The following is a 19,893-nucleotide window of genomic DNA, read 5'->3' on the forward strand; positions in this document are numbered from 1 at the left end:
TAGCATCAAGTAAATGCTATTATTACTATCATTATTGTTAGTATTACGATTGTCATCCAGTACTAATGCAGTTTTTTCCCAGTTGAATCTAAATATTGGATTTCACTTTTCTTAAATTTATGTAGCTCATTTTGACTTGTTATGGCAATATGTTGAGATCTTGTGGATTTTTCTTTCTAATCTAACATATTTAGCTATTTGTAGCTACATGTGCAAGAAGATATGGATCCTGAACAGAACAAGTTTATAGGACATAACCATATGGCAAGCCATTAAAAATCCTGCTGCTTAGTAAGTTAATCTATACTATGAGGCTTGTTGATCAAGTCCTGAATCTTTCTTATTCTTTGGCCATTCAGCCCATACTGACCAATCACTCCCATAAGGCTATCACAAGAGATTTAGCAAATGTTACCCTAAGGTCAGCATATCCAATGTCTAGCACATCATGGTATATATTTTTGTCACTAGTTAGAATTTTTCATCATAACCTCTCTTGATGACCAACTACATTACATTTTATTTTTGGAAGCCTCTGTAAGTTCTTTTTTTTTTTTAATTTTTTATTGTTATGTTAATCACCATATATTACATCATTAGTTTTTGATGCAGTGTTCCATGATTCATTGTTTGTTCATAACACCCAGTGCTCCATGCAGAACGTGCCCTCCTCAATACCCATCACCAGGCTAACCCATCCCCCTACCCCCCTCCCCTCTAGAACCCTCAGTTTGTTTTTCAGAGTCCATCATCTCTCATGGTTCGTCTCCCCCTCTGACATACTCCCCTTTTCTTCCTCTCCTGTTATCTTCTTCTTTTTCTTTTTTCTTAAAATATGTTGCGTTATTTGTTTCAGAAGTACAGATCTGTGATTCAACAGTCTTGCACAATTCACAGTGCTCACCGTAGCACATACCCTCCCCAATGTCTATCACCCAACCACCCCATCCCTCCCACCCCCAACCATTCCAGTAACACTCAGTTTGTTTCCTGAGATTAAGAATTCCTCATATCAGTGAGGTCATGTGATACATGTCTTTCTCTGATTGACTTACTTCACTCAGCATAACACCCTCCAGTTCCATCCACGTCGTTGCAAATGGCAAGATCTCATTCCTGTTGATGGCTGCATAATATTCCATAGTGTATATATACCACCTCTTCTTTATCCATTCATCTGTCGATGGGCATCTTGGCTCTTTCCACAGTTTGGCTATTGTGGACATTGCTGCTATAAACATTGGGGTACACGTACCCCTTCGGGTCCCTACATTTGTATCTTTGTGGTAAATACCCAGTAGTGCAATTGCTGGATCGAACGGTAGCTCTAATTTCAACTATTTGAGGAACCTCCATACTGTTTTCCAGAGTGGTTGCACCAGCTTGCATTCCCACCAACAGTGTAGGAGGGTTCCCCTTTCTCCACATCCCCGCCAACATCTGTCGTTCCCTGACTTGTTAATTTTAGCCATTCTGACGGGTGTGAGGTGGTATCTCATTGAGGTTTTGATTTGGATTTCCCTGATGCCGAGCGATGTTGAGCACTTTTTCATGTGTCTGTTGGCCATTTGGATGTCTTCTTTGGAGAAATGTCTGTTTATGTCTTCTGCCCATTTCTTGATTGGATTATTTGTTCTTTGGGTGTTGAGATTGATAAGTTCTTTATAGATTTTGGATACTAGCCCTTTATCTGATATGTCATTTGCACATATTTTCTCCCATTCTGTCGGTTGTCTTTTGGTTTTGTGGACTGTTTCTTTTGCTGTGCCAAAGCTTTTTATCTTGATGAAATCCCAATAGTTCATTTTTACCCTGGCTTCCCGTGCCTTTGGCGATGTTTCTAGGAAGAAGTTGCTGCGGCTAAGGTCGAAAAGGTTGCTACCTGTGTTCTCCTTTAGGATTTGGATGGACTCCTGTCTCACGTTTAGGTCTTTCAACCATTTGGAGTCTATTTTTGTGTGTGGTGTAAGGAAATGGTCCAGTTTCATTCTTCTGCATGTGGCTGTCCAATTTTCCCAACACCATTTGTTGAAGAGACCGTCTTTTTGCCATTGGACATTCTTTCCTGCTTTGTCAAAAATAAGTTGACCATAGAGTTGAGGGTCCATTTCTGGGCTCTCGATTCTGTTCCATTGATCTATGTGTCTGTTTTTGTGCCAGTACCATACAGTCTTTATGATGACAGCTTTGTAATAGAGCTGGAAGTCCGGAATTGTGATGCCGCCAGCTTTGCTTTTCTTTTTCAGTATTCCTCTGGCTATTCGGGGTCTCTTCTGGTTCCATACAAATTTTAGGATTATTTGTTCCATTTCTTTGAAAAAAGTGGATGGTATTTTGATGGGGATTGCATTGAATGTGTAGATTGCTCTAGGTAGCATTGACATCTTCACAATGTTGATTCTCCCAATCCATGAGCATGGAACGTTTTTCCATTTCTTTGTGTCTTCTTCAATTTCTTTCATGAGTATTTTATAGTTTTCTGAGTACAGATCCTTTGCCTCTTTGGTTAGATTTATTCCTAGGTATCTAATGGTTTTGGGTGCAATTGTAAATGGGATCGACTCCTTGATTTGTCTCTCTTCTGTCTTGTTGTTGGTGTATAGGAATGCCACTGATTTCTGTGCATTGATTTTATATCCTGCTACTTTACTGAATTCCTGTATGAGTTCTAGCAGTTTTGGGGTGGAGTCTTTTGGGTTTTCCACATACAGTATCATATCATCTGCAAAGAGTGAGAGTTTGACTTCCTCCTTGCCGATTTGGATGCCTTTGATTTCTTTTTGTTGTCTGATTGCTGTGGCTAGGACTTCTAATACTATGTTGAATAGCAGTGGTGAGAGTGGACATCCCTGCCGCGTTCCTGACCTTTGGGGAAAGGCTCTCAGCCTTTCCCCATTGAGAATGATATTCGCTGTAGGTTTTTCATAGATGGCTTTTATGGCATTGAGGTATGTACCCTCTATCCCTATACTCTGAAGAGTTTTGATCAAGAAAGGATGTTGTACTTTGTCAAATGCTTTTTCTGCATCTATTGAGAGGATCCTATGATTCTTGTTCTTTCTTTTGTTAATGTATTGTATCACGTTGATTGATTTGCGGATGTTGAACCAGCCTTGTAGCCCAGGGATAAATCCCACTTGGTCGTGGTGAATAATCCTTTTAATGTACTGTTGGATCCTATTGGCTGGTATTTTGGTGAGAATTTTTGCATCCATGTTCATCAAGGATATTGGTCTGTAATTCTCTTTTTTGATGGGGTCTTTGTCTGGTTTTGGGATCAAGGTAATGCTGGCCTCATAAAATGAGTTTGGAAGTTTCCCTTCCATTTCTATTTTTTGGAACAGTTTCAGGAGAATAGGTATTAATTTTTCTTGAAAGGTCTGATAGAATTCCCCTGGGAAGCCATCTGGCCCTGGGCTTTTGTTTCTTGGGAGATTTTTGATGACTGTTTCAATTTCCTTAGTGGTTATAGGTCTGTTCAGGTTTTCTATTTCTTCCTGGTTCAATTTTGGTAGTTGATACATCTCTAGGAATGCACCCATTTCTTCCAGGTTATCTAATTTGCTGGCATAGAGTTGCTCATAATATGTTCTTATAATTGTTTGTATTTCTTTGGTGTTGGTTGTGATCTCTCCTCTTTCATTCATGATTTTGTTGATTTGGGTCATTTCTCTTTTCTTTTTGATCAGTCTGGCCAGGGGTTTATCAATCTTGTTAATTCTTTCAAAGAACCAGCTCCTAGTTTCGTTGATCTGTTCTATTGTTCTTTTGGTTTCTAGTTCATTGATTTCTGCTCTGATCTTTATGATTTCTCTTCTTCTGCTGGGTTTAGGCTTTATTTGCTGTTCTTTCTCCAGCTCCTTTAGGTGTAGGGTTAGGTTGTGTATTTGAGACCTTTCTTGTTTCTTGAGAAAGGCTTGTATTGCTATATACTTTCCTCTCAGGACTGCCTTTGCTGTATCCCAAAGATTTTGAACAGTTGTGTTTTCGTTTTCATTGGTTTCCATGAATTGTTTAAATTCTTCTTTAATTTCTTGGTTGACCCATTCATTCTTTAGTAGGATGCTCTTTAGCCTCCATGTAGTTGAGTTCTTTCCGACTTTCCTCTTGTGGTTGAGTTCTAGTTTCAAAGCATTGTGGTCTGAAAATATGCAGGGAATGATCCCAATCTTTTGGTACCGATTGAGACCTGATTTGTGACCTAGGATGTGGTCAATTCTGGAGAATGTTCCATGGGCACTAGAGAAGAATGTGTATTCCGTTGCTTTGGGATGGAATGTTCTGAATATGTCTGTGAAGTCCATTTGGTCCAGTGTGTCATTTAAAGTCTTTATTTCCTTGTTGATCTTTTGCTTAGATGATCTGTCCGTTTCAGTCAGGGGGGTGTTAAAGTCCCCCACTATTATTGTATTGTTGTCAATGTGTTTCTTTGCTTTTGTTATTAATTGCCTTATATAATTGGCTGCTCCCATGTTCGGGGCATAGATATTTACAATTGTTAGATCTTCTTGTTGGATAGACCCTTTCAGTAGGATATAGTGTCCTTCCTCATCTCTTATTACAGTCTTTGTTTTAAAATCTAGTTTGTCCGATATAAGGATTGCCACCCCAGCTTTCTTTTGGTGTCCATTAGCATGGTAAATGGTTTTCCACCCCCTCACTTTCAATCTGGGGGTGTCTTTGCATCTAAAATGAGTCTCTTGCAGACAGCATATGGATGGGTCTTGTTTTGTAATCCAATCTGATAGCCTGTGTGTTTTGATTGGGGCATTTAGCCCATTTACATTCAGGGTAACTATTGAAAGGTATGAATTTAGTGCCATTGTATTACCTGTAAGGTGACTGTTAACTGTCTGTTGTCTGTGTTCGTTTCTGCTCTTTGCTGCTTTTAGGTTCTCTCTTTGCTTAGAGGACCCCTCTCAATATTTCTTGGAGGGCTGGTTTCGTGTTTGCAAATTCCTTTAGTTTTTGTTTGTTCTGGAAGCTTTTTATCTCTCCTTCTATTTTCAGTGATAGCCTAGCTGGATATAGTATTCTTGGCTGCATATTTTTCTCGTTTAGTGCTCTGAAGATATCTTGCCAGTCCTTTCTGGCCTGCCAGGTCTCTGTGGATAGGTCTGTTGCCAATCTAATGTTTCTACCATTGTAGGTTACATATCTCTTCTCCCGAGCTGCTTTCAGGATTTTCTCTTTGTCTCTGAGACTCGTAAGTTTTACTATTAGATGTCGGGGTGTTGACCTATTATTATTGATTTTGAGAGGGGTTCTCTGTGCCTCCTGGATTTTAATGCCTGTTTCCTTCCTCACATTAGGGAAGTTCTCTGCTATAATTTGCTCCAATATACCTTCTGCCCCTCTCTCTCTCTCTTCTTCTTCTGGGATCCCAATTATTCTAATGTTGTTTCGTCTTATCGTATCGCCTATCTCTCGAATTCTGCCCTCGTGATCCTGTAGTTGTTTATCTTTCTTTTTCTCAGCCTCTTTATTTTCCATCATTTGGTCTTCTATATCGCTGATTCTCTCTTCTGCCTCATTTATCCTAGCATTTAGTGCCCCCATTTTTGATTGCACCTCATCAATAGCCTTTTTGATTTCGATTTGGTTAGATTTTAGTTCTTTTATTTCTCCAGAAAGGGTTTCTCTAATAACTTCCACGCTTTTTTCAAGCCCAGCTAGTATCTTTAAAGTCATGATTCTGAACTCTAGGTCCGACATCGTACTAATGTCCGTATTGAGTAGGTCCCTGGCTGACGGTACTACCTCTTGTTCTTTTTGCTGAGGTGATTTCTTTCGTCTTGTCATTTTGTCCAGAGGAGAATAGATGAATGAGAGAACAAAATGCTAACAGGTTTACAACGTCCCCAGCAAATATACTGTATACAAATCAGAAAAGACCTGAAACCAGGGGAAAAGAAAGGGAAAGAAAGAAAAAAGAAAGAGAAAAAAAAAAGAAAAAAAAAGATAAAAACAAAAACAGAACAATACAAAAAAAAGCAGAATATGATCAAATATGATCAGGCTAGTGCATAGATCAGTGCCACACACTAGATTTTGGGCGTATTTTGGTCTGTTAGAAAAAAGTGCCTCCTAAAATTTTAAAGGAAGCAAGACATATATGTACAAAGTAAGGTTGATACAATGAAGGGATGGAAGATGACTGTAAAGATGAAAATTATAAAAGATTATATAAAAGGACTTGGTAAGATAAGTTGTTTGAAAAAAGAAAGAAGATTTAAGAAAAAAAAAAAAAGGAAAAAGGAGAGAATGTGATCAGGCAGGAGACTAGAACAAAGCCATACACTAGTGATTTAGGGTATCTTTTGATCTGTTAGAAGAAACTGTACCTCAAAATTTTAAAGAGAGAACAACTTATATGCCAAAAATAAGGGTAACTACTATGAAGGGATAAAATATGACTCTAAAAATGAAAAATAAAAAATGTTTTTTTTTAAAAAAAAGGGATTGATAAGATGTTGGTTGAAAAAGGGAAAAAGAAAAATAAAAAAAAAACAGTCAACAAAAATTAACTTTGATGAAATAATGAATCATGGTTAAAAAAAAAAAAAAAAAGCCATGAATCTATGTGCAGTATTCCCCTAGTGCTGGAGTTCTCCCATTCTCCTTGATCGATCAACTTGGTCTTGGCTTGCTGGCTGTTTGTGCTGATCTTCTGGGGGAGGGGCCTGTTGCTGTGGTTTCCAAATGTCTTTGCCGGAGGCAGAATTGCCCTGCCCTTGTCGGTCCGGGCTAAGGAAGCTGCTCTGGTTTGCTCTCAGGAGCTTTTGTTCCCTGCAAGCTCTCGGTACAGCCTTGGAGGACCAGGGCAGAAATGGTGGCCTCCCAATCTCCACCCAGAGGAGCTGAGAACTCGGGGCCCCGCTCCTCAGTGTGCCCCCAGAGAAAAGCAGTCACTTCTGTGTCCCCGGTCTCCGGCCGCACTCCGTGCTCACCCGGCCTGTGATCGAGCGTTGCTATCTCTGGCACCCGACCCCGCGTGGAGTCTCCAAACCCAGCAGATCCCTGCAGTGCGTTCCCGCACCGCTCCTCCCCGGTAAGGAAGGGGAGTCTCCCCGGATCTGCCGCCTGCTGGGTCCCTGCTGGGGGAGCCGTGCCCCGACTGGGCCGCGGATCACAGTTTATGGCAACCCCGAGCTGAGAGCCGGCGACTCTGCTCCGTCTCTGCAGCCGGCTTCCCCGCTCCGATACCTGGGAGCTCTGGCGCACTCAGGCACCCCCGGTCTCTCTGTGACCCCAAGGGTCCTGAGACCACACTGTCCCGGGAGGATTCCACCCCCCTCTTAGCCACTGCAGCGACGTCCCTCCGCCGAGCCAACTTCTAAAAGGTCCGATTTTGTGCTCCGCGGCTCTAGCACTTGCCAGAAGCGGCCGGCGGAGGCCCCCTCCCCCGCCGTCTATCCTCCCGATTACCGCCTCGGATTCACTTCTCCGCACGCCCTACCTTCCAGTAAGTGGTTGCTTCTCTGTTCAGAGAGTTGTTGCTACTCTCCTGTTCGATCTCCTGTTGAGTTCGTAGGTGTTCAGAATGGTTTGATCCCTATTCAGCTGAATCCCTGAGACCAGACGAAATCTAGGTCTCCTACTCCTCCGCCATATTGCTCCGCCCCCCCCCCCCCCCCCCGCCTCTGTAAGTTCTTAACATTTCTTACTAAATTAACATGGACATCCCTTTTCTCATTTCAGCTTTGGAAAACAAACATGCAAACAATGCAAATTGAGCTTTTAATTAAACTCAAATTGTTGAGCTTCGCTTGATCTCTGTTTATGTTAATAAAAGAATCGATTCCTTTGATTTCAGTTTAAATACAAAGAAGGCTACCGCAAACAACTTGGCCACCACATTGGATTCCGGAGTCTGCAAGATGATCCAAAGCTTGTGCTGTCCATGAATGTAGCCAAAATGCAGAGTGAAAGAGAATACAAGAAGGACTTTGAGAAGTGGAAGACCAAGTTCAGCAGCCCAGTAGACATGTTAGGAGTAGTGCTGGCCAAGAAATGTCAGGCCTTAGTCAGCGACATAGACTATAAGAACTGCCTGCACCAGTGGACATGCCTGCCTGACCAGAATGATGTTATTCAAGCTAAAAAAGTTTATCAACTGCAGAGTGAGGTCAGTTTCTTATTATTACTCACTTATATATTACTGTTTGAGTAGCTATTTAGTCACAAAGAGACAAAGTAAAAGAATTATTATTGAATATCTAAAATGCATCTGTTTGTAATGTGTAGAATCACTTGAATCAAGGTCCAAATGAGGATGGGGTTTTGATGGGGTGCTTTGTATTGTCACAGAATCTGTATAAGTCTGACCTTGAGTGGCTGAGAGGCATAGGATGGAGTCCCCTGGGTTCTTTGGAGGCAGAAAAGAACAAGCGGGCTTCAGAAATCATCAGTGAGAAGAAATACCGTCAGCCTCCAGACAGAAACAAGTTCACCAGCATTCCTGATGCTATGGACATAGTTCTGGCAAAGACAAATGCCAAAAATAGGAGTGATGTGAGTAACTCTTCAGAAATAAATAGAAAAATTATAATGCCTGATAACTGGGAGGTGCTCAATAGCATTTGCTTAATTAGTAGAATAGCATAGCCTCATATCCTATGGCATAGCACAACACAGCATAGTGTTTAATATTGGTTGCTTCATTTGAATTATCAACTACTCTATACTGCATCATGTAAATGGGTTAGTATCAATTTTTATCACCTAAAGCTTTCTTATTTACTTATTTCTCTACCTATCTATCTATCCATCCATCCATCCCATCCTGTAAATAAGAAAGCTATTAAACATACTTTTTTTTTCTTTGAAACTTGAATGTATTAAAGACCCAGACTTTGTGTTGTTCTTGTTGTTAGGGTAAAGTGTATGAGAGGGCAGGATTTTGAGTACTTTGCACAGGCAAAGTGCAAATGTTATAAAGAGTGTATTTTCTGCCAAGTGATTATAATGTGTTTAGCTTAGCCAAATCAAGACAAGTAGATAATACTATACATGTATACATGTGTGTGTATGTGGGTATATTATCTATATATCCCATCTTCAACTTATTTCCCTCTCTAGCACTGATCTGGCATGTAACTAAATATTTATTGAATGAAATAAATGAAAGATAGCAGTGTAGAGTGATTCTATGCAAAGAGAAAGAGTACTCATCATTACTCAGTGAGATGCATAATCCTGAAAATTACAGAAAGTTGAATTATGTGCATTGGGATTCTGGAACTGTTAAGAAAGTTTGAATTGATATATAATGATAATTGTGTGGGTCAGAAGGATCTGAATACTTCTATATATTTTACGCCTATCATAGATATTAGTTTTACTATAAAGCTCATAACTAACATAGTAAGCATTTGATAAATTGTAGCTCCTCTCTTCCCAATCAACCTCTCACAGAATTCTTGCAATTTTTATATCCAAAATCTATAATAAATGCTGACCTGTCGGCTTTATTATAAATATTCAAGCTTTCATTTCTTCTTTTTTTTTTGTTTTTATGATGGTAATTTAGATCCAACAGGCTGACTAATAAAGCAACAAATTTATGCAAAATAGCTCCCCCTTTTGGAATCCAGGTTTCTTTTATCTCCATGAAACAGGGCTGTTTACAGAGTTCTGAAATAATAAGGCGGGCAAGAGAAAAACCTTCAATCACGAAATTTATCAACGTTAAAAATGCCTCAGGACAGACCTCTTCAACACTATGCCCTGGTTTTAGGAATGCTGAGATACATACCCCCTCAGGCCTCAGAAGAAGGCCACTTGGATCCTTGAGCCTGCTGTTTCTCCTTTGAATAAGAGACCAATACATCTATCTCAGGATGAACAAATATTAGTATTTTCTGCTTTTCGGGGAGGTGGGGTGAGGTTGTGGTGAAAATGACACATACCATTGAAGAAATGGTCCAACTTAGTGGTTTTCAACCAGGGACAATTTTGTCCCACTGGGGACATTAGCAACACCTAGAGACCTTTTCGGTTACCACAACTTGAGGGTGGCATGCTACTGGCATCTAGTGGATAGAAGTCAGGGATGCTGCTAAACATTCCAGAAACATACAGGACAGCATCCCTACAACCAAGGAGTCCTCCAGTATACAATACCAATAGTGCTGAGGTTGAGAATCTCTGATCTTAATCAGAAAGATTAGTACAGAACCAGGATAAATGTATGTGGAAACTGACAAGCCTTGCTTTGGTTTGGTCCTGAAGATCTTAGCTTCTCTGGGTTATGTGGATTGTAGTAAGCATGTGCAGGAAGGAGAAAAGCACCAACCCCTTTACCCCACACTGAATACCTGAAGGGGAAATTGCCAAGTCCAAGGAACCAATGAGACTTCTAAAATTTTTTATACTGAAATAATTTCAGGCATACAGAAAAGTTGCAAAAATAGTACAAATAATTTATATACAATAAATATATAAATATAATTATGTATGTATATATCTTCATCCCAGTTCCCCAAGTGTTAACATTAGTCACATTTGCTTTTTCCCCCCTATTTTTCTTTCATATATGTATGTAAGTTGCTGCATTGATGCCTCTCTATCCCTAAATACTTCAGTGTGCATTTCCTGCAAACAAAACATTTTCTTACAAAACCACAGTGCAATGATCAAACTCAGGAAATTAACACGAAACAATACTAGTATATAGAATTTATTCAGTTTTATCACTAATGTCCTTTATACAAAATAAAAACTATTTTCTGATCCAGAATCCAATCCAGGATCAAACCCTGCATTTGCCTGTCATGTCTGTAGTCTCCTTTAATCTGGACTGGTTCCTCAGTCTTCCTTTGTCTTCCAAGTCCTTGACATTTGGGAAGAGTACAGGCCAGTTATTTTGCAGAATCTTCCTCAATTTGGGTCTATTGTTTCCTCGTGATTCGATTCAGGTTTTGTACTTTTAGCAGGACATCGTGTGTAGTACCCTCCTCCATATGTCCTATCAGGTGGTGCATGATACCCATTCATTCCATTACTGATCATTTTAATTTTGATCACTTGGTTAAAATGGTGTTGTGAGGTTTTTCCACCGTCAAATTACTATTTTATCTTTTGTAATTGATAAGTATCTTGTGAGGAGAGTCTCTCACAATTCTCTATTTTTCATCAAACTTTCATCCCCTTGTTTTAGTAAACCAATGAGATTTTTGTTTGGATTGTCTTGTCTTCTGTTAAAGAATGACAGAGGATGGCTCTGGGACATATAAGAGATTTTTATAAATTCCATACAAAATTCTCTTGGGATCCTAATCCACCCAAATTATTATAAGCTAGAGCTATAAGTAATACATAGGGAATGCAACTCCCTAATTTCTAGATATACCTCCAATATGTCATTTTTTGAGAAGGGAAGGGCTATCTCACAGTTAAACACTGAGGGAGACGTTTATAAGCAAATTGGAGAACTTATGCTCTATTTGATGATCACGGCAAAGATTCTAATTACTTGGATTGATTTCTAATGGGCAGGGTTATTTGTAACCTTGAAAAGGTAATCCACACTTTATATTTTGAAAGGCAGTAATATCCCAGACAAGTCAAAAACTACACTACCTATTTTCTGCTCAAGTTATCTGTTTATGCTATCAGTTAAAATGCTTACCTCAAATGAATTCAGTGATCCTGTTTGATGTTAATGATGTCATTCACTAGTCTAACAAAACCACTGAAATCCTCTTATTTCTCATTTTAGAGACTTTATAGAGAAGCTTGGGACAAGGACAAGACTCAAATCCACATCATGCCTGATACACCTGACATTATTCTGGCTAAAGCAAACTTAATCAATACAAGTGATGTAAGTTTACAAACTCAGCATGTTTTTCAGAAAGCTTTTAATTGCTTCTAAGGCAATGAATTTATTTGGAAGTAAATTTGCATGTCAATGATTTTGATTAATAAACTACATGGGACTTAGATTCCTTATTTAGTGGTTTTTAGCTTGAATATCAAAATAATAGGCACTCCTTGTCTCAGGAAGAGTTGGGGGTCTGTGCTGTCTGTTCTTTGTAGTCCTTTATTACATGTATCATCATAATATAATGGTTCATATTGCTCTCCGGTGTGTGGATGGGAGCTTCTCAGGGTCAGAGACAATTTGTATTGAGCCTGCAGTGCTTAGCTAGTATAGTGCCCAACACACATGAAATTCAATGAAATTTCGAATGAATGAGCATTAAAAAAACCTATGCAGGAGAACTCCATTTTTATTTTTATTGTCATCTTAGAAGAATCTCCTGAAATCTGTAGATGTAAAAATTAAATATTTTAAAGACAAATTCTAAACTTTAATAGAGAGACTTCAACATTAAATAAGGTATTCGAATAATGCCACAAATGTCTAAAATATAAACACATTCCAAGATCAATAGGCATTTTAAACAATCTGGTTTCTGGACAAAGTGCATTAAATTGTATTCTCAAATATTTCATTATGTAACAAATCTGAAGAAAAAAATTATTTCTCTTAAGCTTTTAAATTTAACATTTAAAGGTTCCTCCAAAAAATCTTAGGTTTAAAAAATTATGAAGGATTTTGTTTCTTACCTACAGATGTGGATCCTACTACGGACAGCCCTATATTGTAAAGTAGATTATTTTATAGTGTGTTAGCTACGTGGAAGAGACAGCCCATTAGGCATAATTTTTCCCCATGAAAGGCATGGCTCTTTTCTAACAAAAACTTCTAATGAAACACTCATAGTTAATTGGAAAACAGCACCTAAATGATATTTTATTTCATTTGTCTATCAATTTACTTCTGCCTCATTTCTCACAAGTATTTGGGAAGAGCTGAAATTTAATTTTGTTGATCTGGGTAATTGAAGAGCTTTAAAGTTTAAAATAGGATCGTTAACAATCAATAGGCATAATTTCCAATTACATTTGAGTATTCTAGAGCAGATACTGTTTTCAGGGACTCTTAAAATATTTAGCACATTGCATTCATTATGCTACAGTTGTTTATGGAAAACAGCTTTTCCCAAAGTGATCTTCATCTCTTAACAGAAACTCTACCGAATGGGTTATGAGGAATTGAAGAAGAAAGGTTACGATCTTCCCCTTGATGCCATACCAATCAAAGCTGCAAAAGCATCCCGAGAAATTGCCAGTGAAGTAAGACTTTTTCCACTGTTTATATTGATTGCAATTTATCACTTTAACAAAGTTTCAATTTAATCTTAAATTAAACAAAATCTTCCAAGGAGTAACAAATTAAAACAGAGTGGAATGATCCCAAAGATGTAGTATGGAATGAGGATAAACTCAAGGTATTTGTAGCTGGAATTTGTATGAAATTTATTATGTATGAAATTTGTACCCGGAGTTAGCCTTTAATCTTTCCTATCAAAAGACTTAAATCTGTGGCTCTCTAGGCTTTGTGAAATATGTGGAGTTCATGTGCTTTGTAATTGTAATGTAAGTTAATCTTGAAAGGAACAAGACATGTTTTTTTCCTTTAGTACAAGTACAAGGAAGGCTTTCGCCAGCAGCTTGGCCACCACATTGGAGCCCGGGACATCAAAGATGACCCCAAGATGATGTGGTCCATGCATGTGGCCAAGATCCAGAGTGACAGGGAGTATAAGAAGGACTTTGAGAAGTGGAAGACCAAGTTCAGCAGCCCAGTGGACATGCTGGGGTTGGTGCTGGCCAAGAAGTGCCAGACCTTAGTCAGCGACATAGACTATAAGAACTTCCTACACCAGTGGACATGCCTGCCTGACCAGAATGATGTCACCCACGCTCGACAGGCCTATGACCTCCAGAGTGATGTGAGTCTAAGATTTTCCTTTGGCCAACTAAATATCATGTCTGCTTTCCTAAGAACCAAATTTTCCTAAAGTAAGCAGAGTTGAGTTTACACAACTGAGGTTTATGTCCCTAGATTAATGCCCATGCCCCATCCAGTCCCCCAAATATCAGGAGGCACCATTATCCCACAGAGAAAGAACCAACAAATATTCTCCTGCTTTGGTGAAAGCCTCTAACACTCTGATCTAGAAGAGTTGGATCATTCTCTATGTGCTGCTATTTAAAATGCTTTCTAAAATAAAATGTTTTCCAAAATATGCTTCTGATTTGAATATTCCATAGATTCACAACACATTTGTAAATTTCCCAAGAATTCAAGCATTTAAATATATATAGTCTATAAAATATGTAATATATAATTTTATTTCTTTAGGGGCATATTATTATGCTTATGTTAAATGGTTTGTCACCTGTAATTTCAGAATTTGTACAAGGCTGACCTTCAGTGGCTAAGAGGCATTGGCTGGTTACCTAGTGGCTCTCTTGAGGATGAAAAGAACAAGAGAGCTACCCAGATTTTGAGTGATCACATTTACCGTCAGCACCCAGATAAATTCAAGTTTTCCAGCCTTATGGACTCCATCCCAATGGTTTTGGCAAAAAACAATGCTATGACCATGAACCATGTAAGTCTTGTCTTTACTTGAAGGGGGTATTTGTGTGTGTGTGTGTGTGTGTGTGTGTGTGTGTGTGTGTGTGTGTGTAAACATAGACATCTGTTTCTCTAAAAGAAAAATCATATTCTTTTGCTTGGTATTAAAGTGCTTTTTAAGTAAGTGCTGTGCTTTTTACTGATATGAGACATCTAGACCTGAAGGTGTCACAAATACCAACTCACAGAGCAGACTATCTTTATTCTCATTAAGAACCAGATTATTAAAACAGAGTATTTTTATGTATCTCTTCATCACTAGCCTGTACTAATTACATCTTTTTTGTTTGCTTTAGCGCCTCTATACAGAAGCTTGGGATAAAGATAAAACCACTGTCCACATTATGCCAGATACTCCTGGAGTTTTACTGGCTAAACAAAACCAAATAAATTACAGTGAGGTAAGCAATATATTCATGGTGCATGATATATTTTATTTATACTGCACTTTATAAATCAAACTTATAATGATTTATGTCTATTTCAGAAACTATATAAACTTGGCCTAGAAGAAGCCAAGAGGAAAGGCTATGATATGCGGCTCGATGCCATTCCCATCAGGGCGGCCAAGGCCTCCAGAGACATTGCAAGTGAAGTAAGTGCACCTAAAAAGTTCTTTGCCTTAACTTTAGCTCAAAGGTTTTTCTGTCTCTTGGTTATACAGTAGGGTAAGTAAGCTATGAGGTTAAAGTTCTTGCCAACAGTCCTTTTTCTAAGTAAATAGTTTTAAAAAATGGTAATAAAATTCTCAATACAAAGCTATGGTTGAGTCCGTAGCAACATGCATTTCAAAATATTTTCCATTTCCTGCTGAATGAAAGCACTGGGGGGTGGGGGATGGGTTAGCCTGGTGATGGTATTAAAGAGGGCACGTTCTGCATGGAGCACTGGGTGTGATGCACAAGCAATGAATCGTGGAACACTACATCAAATCTAATGATATAATGTATGGTGATTAACATAACAATAAAAATTAAAAAGGACGACAAAAAACAAAAACAAAAATTCATTACAAAAAAAAAAAGCACTGGATACTTGACTAGATTCAGACATTCTTTGGGCTTTTCCACATGATATATTCTTATATACAATTGAACTCATTGTAGGATTCCTTCAAAACTAATTCATGCTTTATGAACTAATGAACCTACAAGGGCTGAATAAATAGGACACATTATTCATAGTCCAACCATCCACATGTACCATATGTTTGCTTCTGCATCTGGTGATTGGTTGCCAATATTTACTTTTTTTTTAAGATTTTATTTATTTGACACAGAGAGAGAGATAGTGAGAGAAGGAACATAAGCAGAGGGAGTGGGAGAGGGAGAAGCAGTCTTCCCGCGGAACAGGGAGCCCAATGCGGGGCTCGATCCCAGGACCCTGGGATCATGATCCAAGCCGAAGGCAGACGCTTAACGACTGAGCCACCCAGGTGCCCCAATATTTACTTTCTTTAAGTGATTTCTTCACTTATATTTCTAGGAACTTTTATCCTTCTATTTCATTAGTCCATGAAATCAAGAATATATTTTTTCTTTATTTCCAAAATATGAGAAGTAACCATCATAATTTTAAAAAAATGGTCAACAATCACAGAAGGGTTAAAAGTCTTAATATATACCAATATAATGTAGTACTTGCCACTAAAATTCATGTTTATAGAGAATATTTAATGACACAGAAGAAGGCTTGTATGATAATCAGAAAAAGCAGATCCTATTCTAATTTTATTCTGTCACACACACACTATAAAAAGCAGTTTTACGATGGTAATCATTGAATGGTAGAATAATGTCTTTATTTTTTGTATAGGTATATATTCTTTATTTTCTAAATGGTTTACAAAGTACATGTATTTATATACAGGAGGAAATCATATTTTTAGTGAATAGGAAAATTTTGGCCTAGTAATGGCTTTTAACTAAAAGCTAAAATAGTTGATAATAAGTGTTTTTCTTTTTCTAGTTCAAGTACAAAGAAGGCTATCGTCAGCAGCTTGGCCATCACATTGGTGCCCGAGCAATACATGATGACCCTAAGATGATGTGGTCCATGCATGTGGCCAAGGTCCAGAGTGACAGGGAGTACAAGAAGGACTTCGAGAAGTGGAAGACCAAGTTCAGCAGCCCAGTGGACATGCTAGGAGTGGTCCTGGCCAAGAAGTGCCAGGCCTTAGTCAGTGACATAGACTATAAGAACTACCTGCATGAGTGGACGTGCCTGCCTGACCAGAATGACGTCATCCATGCTCGGCAGGCCTATGACCTCCAGAGCGATGTGAGTATGTGAAGATTACAGTGGCATGCAAAGGTAGGAAATCAGTGAATTAATACCGCTTGGAGAAGGTAGCAATAAGTGGCACCAAGTATTTCTTCTTTCCTTGTGAGTATTAATTGTTTAACTTTCCAGACCAAAAAAGAATATTGTCTGATACACTACCTGTCCATCAAAGTGTATTTTCAAGAGTGCTCTTTATTTCATATCCTTTAGATGAAAATGTTTCCCCAATGCCGAGACAAATAATTATTGACTGTCTCAACAGAATATGTACAAGTCAGATCTGCAGTGGCTGAGAGGCATCGGCTGGGTTCCTATTGGCTCTTTGGATGTGGAAAAATGCAAAAGGGCAACTGAAATTTTGAGTGATAAAATCTATCGCCAGCCTCCAGACAAATTCAAATTTACCAGTGTGACCGATTCTTTGGAACAAGTGTTAGCCAAGAATAATGCCATCACCATGAACAAGGTGAGGCTTCAAAATTCAGAGAACAAAGATAGGACTCTGAAAGCCAAATCAAACAAAGAGAAGCATAATCAAGAAAAGAAAGCAAGCAAGCATTGAACACAGAAGACATCTATCTATCCATCCATCCATATCTATCTATGTGTCACTTATATTTAATATTTACTTCAGTAGTTGTTTCATAGTTTTGGTAAAATGACATGTTTTTATGGAAAAGCATCTTTGCATGAAAGATACTCTCAATTTCCTTTTGTTAACATATATTTCAGATTATCATAAGGCACTAAATATCTGTCCTATGCACTAAGTACTTGAAGATGTGTCTGCCATACATAACGTGTATAAGATGTATATATAACCTTTTATTTCTCTTTATAAAGTTATTGTGGTCCTGAAATTCTTCATCATGTACTGAATTTTTTTCCTGATGACATTATATATTTCCTTTGATAGCGTTTATACACGGAAGCCTGGGACAAAGATAAGATGCAGGTCCACATCATGCCAGATACACCAGAAATTATGTTGGCAAGAATGAACAAAATCAACTACAGTGAGGTGGGAGCAGATGCTAATTCTATGAAGTTTGCATGTTGTTTCTTATTTCAGTTAATCTGTCCAAGGTAATAAAATACTATACAACAACTTTATAAAGAATTTTTTTTTGCTCCATGTGAATAACAACTCTTACATTTCTCAATCCTCATCCTAAACATCAAACTTCAAGTAAAACAAGTCACTTATGAAGTGAAAGATATAAGAACTAATGATTTAAGCAATAACCATAAAATTAATCAGACCTTTTATTAATTATTTAAGTTAGGAAATTAGCAATAGATTAAATATACATTTATCTTCCCCTTATGCCTTATTGCTATTCTAGATATATTTTCCATATATGACTTATTTACATTTATCTTCCCCTTATGCCTTATTGCTATTCTAGATATATTTTCCATATATGACTTATTTTTTCCAAATTGTGGCTTAAAGTCAAGAATTAAGATTTTTAATATATAAAATTAAGTCAAGGCCTAAAATCACAGTATTATCAAATAACCCAGAGAAAGAGACAGAAACAGAGAAAGGACCCGCCAGGGTATATATTAGCGAGCCTATTTCTTTTCACTTTCTATGAGCCTAGGGCCATGTGCCCGCTTATCAGAACCACGGATGTTTAGGCTGAGAGGTCAGCATCACTTCGAGTACAAGAGTCCCCACCCACCAGGTTGTCCCCTGCCCTTGCTTAAGTGTTCTCAGTGACAAGGAGTTTATCTCATAAATCAGCCCATTTGTTCTGGAAAATTCCATAAGAAAATTCTTCTGATGTAGAGTCATGGAGTTCTCTCCGCAGACTTTCATAGTTGTCTGAGGCTCTGCAAAAGCAGTCCCTGCCAACTCCGTGAAAATGAGGGTAACTACTGTGGTGCCTCCCCTGTCCCCTCCCCCCAAACAATCCCCAGTTCCTGGGCATTCCTCACATGACATCCCTGCTAAAATGTGACCCTTCCAACCAAACAAAATCCTGCAAGTGTAGAATACAGTTGACATCTTTCCTCTTCTGGACATTTGACCTCTAATTCTGCACCCAGGGCTCCGGCACACTGGCAGCTTTGTCACTGCTGGGGCATGTGCAACTTGGGATCGACTAAAATCCTAAGACATCTTACATGAACTTAAGCCAGGTTTCCTCTATCCTGCCTTTATACATTTGGCAACTTAAATTCAGTTTAAAATCAATTCAAAGATTGACACTGATCTCTCTGCAGTTCCTTCTTCCTAGATTAATACTATTGATTTAAGCCTGTGGAGATTTTTGTGAATCTGATTTTTCTGTCAGCTGATGTATTAGTTATTTCTCCCAGCTTTGTGCTACCAGCAAAGAAAATATTTTTTTTGAAAGTGTAAGTCAACAATATATCACTCTTCTGCAGGATGTAACTTAGAGAATTTAGTTAGATGAGCCACCATCTTAAGTCATTTTATTTTGGCGAGTGCAAACTATAATTTTATTGTTTATATAACTAACTCTTCATTGTCTCCAAAACCAAAAGACATCAAGTCCTACTTGCAAAGCAAAAAGGTGTGAATTTTTTAGCTAAACCTATAATATGTGTCCTGTATCATTACAGGAAAGCATGTATTGTATGTGCAGGACTTTCAGGAAACAAAGAGCCTCTATAACTGGCCACTCAGCATTTCTGGAATTCTGGACTCTCTGCCTTTGCTGCAAAAGTTCAGAGAGGCTGTAGTGTTGCTGTTGGTTCAAAGAGACTTAGGGATAATGCACTGAACAGAGTGCCTAACCTGCCTGGTCTGCTTTCTCCATCTTTTCTCTCTCAGCTTAGTTCAATTCTTTTGTACTTTTTGTCACGCAAAGGATAGGAAGATAAAATGCAAGTTTGATTATGTCACTCTTCCTCAAAGATTATTGTTGGCTTCCTATTTCCTATGGAATTAAGCACCAACTTATATTAGCATTAAGCCTTCAGTCCAACTCCAGGTTCTTGCCTTCAGTCCAACTCCAGGTTCTTTTCGGTCCTTTCCTGCCACTTGTCCCTGGCACTGCTCCCCACTTACTTTGACACCCTGTACTTTCACTCCCTTGTGCTTTGATTCATGCAACGCCCTCTGGCCTTGACTGCCGTCC

The 19,893-nt window shown here is 38.5% G+C and overlaps 1 protein-coding gene across 1 annotated transcript in view; it reads left to right on the forward strand.

The window, feature by feature from the left end:
• The window catches only part of NEB (nebulin), a 196,655-nt gene that overhangs the window by 53,532 nt on the left and 123,230 nt on the right, over window positions 1–19,893 (forward strand). The window contains exons 49-59 of the mRNA XM_088021705.1: window positions 7,817–8,128; window positions 8,311–8,514; window positions 11,723–11,827; window positions 13,039–13,146; window positions 13,494–13,805; window positions 14,268–14,471; window positions 14,794–14,898; window positions 14,985–15,092; window positions 16,466–16,777; window positions 17,043–17,246; window positions 17,697–17,801. Coding sequence (XP_087877831.1) covers window positions 7,817–8,128; window positions 8,311–8,514; window positions 11,723–11,827; window positions 13,039–13,146; window positions 13,494–13,805; window positions 14,268–14,471; window positions 14,794–14,898; window positions 14,985–15,092; window positions 16,466–16,777; window positions 17,043–17,246; window positions 17,697–17,801 — 2,079 coding nt within the window. The remainder of the gene's footprint in view (window positions 1–7,816; window positions 8,129–8,310; window positions 8,515–11,722; window positions 11,828–13,038; window positions 13,147–13,493; window positions 13,806–14,267; window positions 14,472–14,793; window positions 14,899–14,984; window positions 15,093–16,465; window positions 16,778–17,042; window positions 17,247–17,696; window positions 17,802–19,893) is intronic.

Source organism: Eumetopias jubatus, unplaced genomic scaffold (genome assembly GCF_037043125.1).
Source record: "Eumetopias jubatus isolate StellerSeaLion01/CBP00866 unplaced genomic scaffold, mEumJub1_p1.0 scaffold_3, whole genome shotgun sequence".
Taxonomy (NCBI): Eukaryota; Metazoa; Chordata; class Mammalia; order Carnivora; family Otariidae; genus Eumetopias; species Eumetopias jubatus.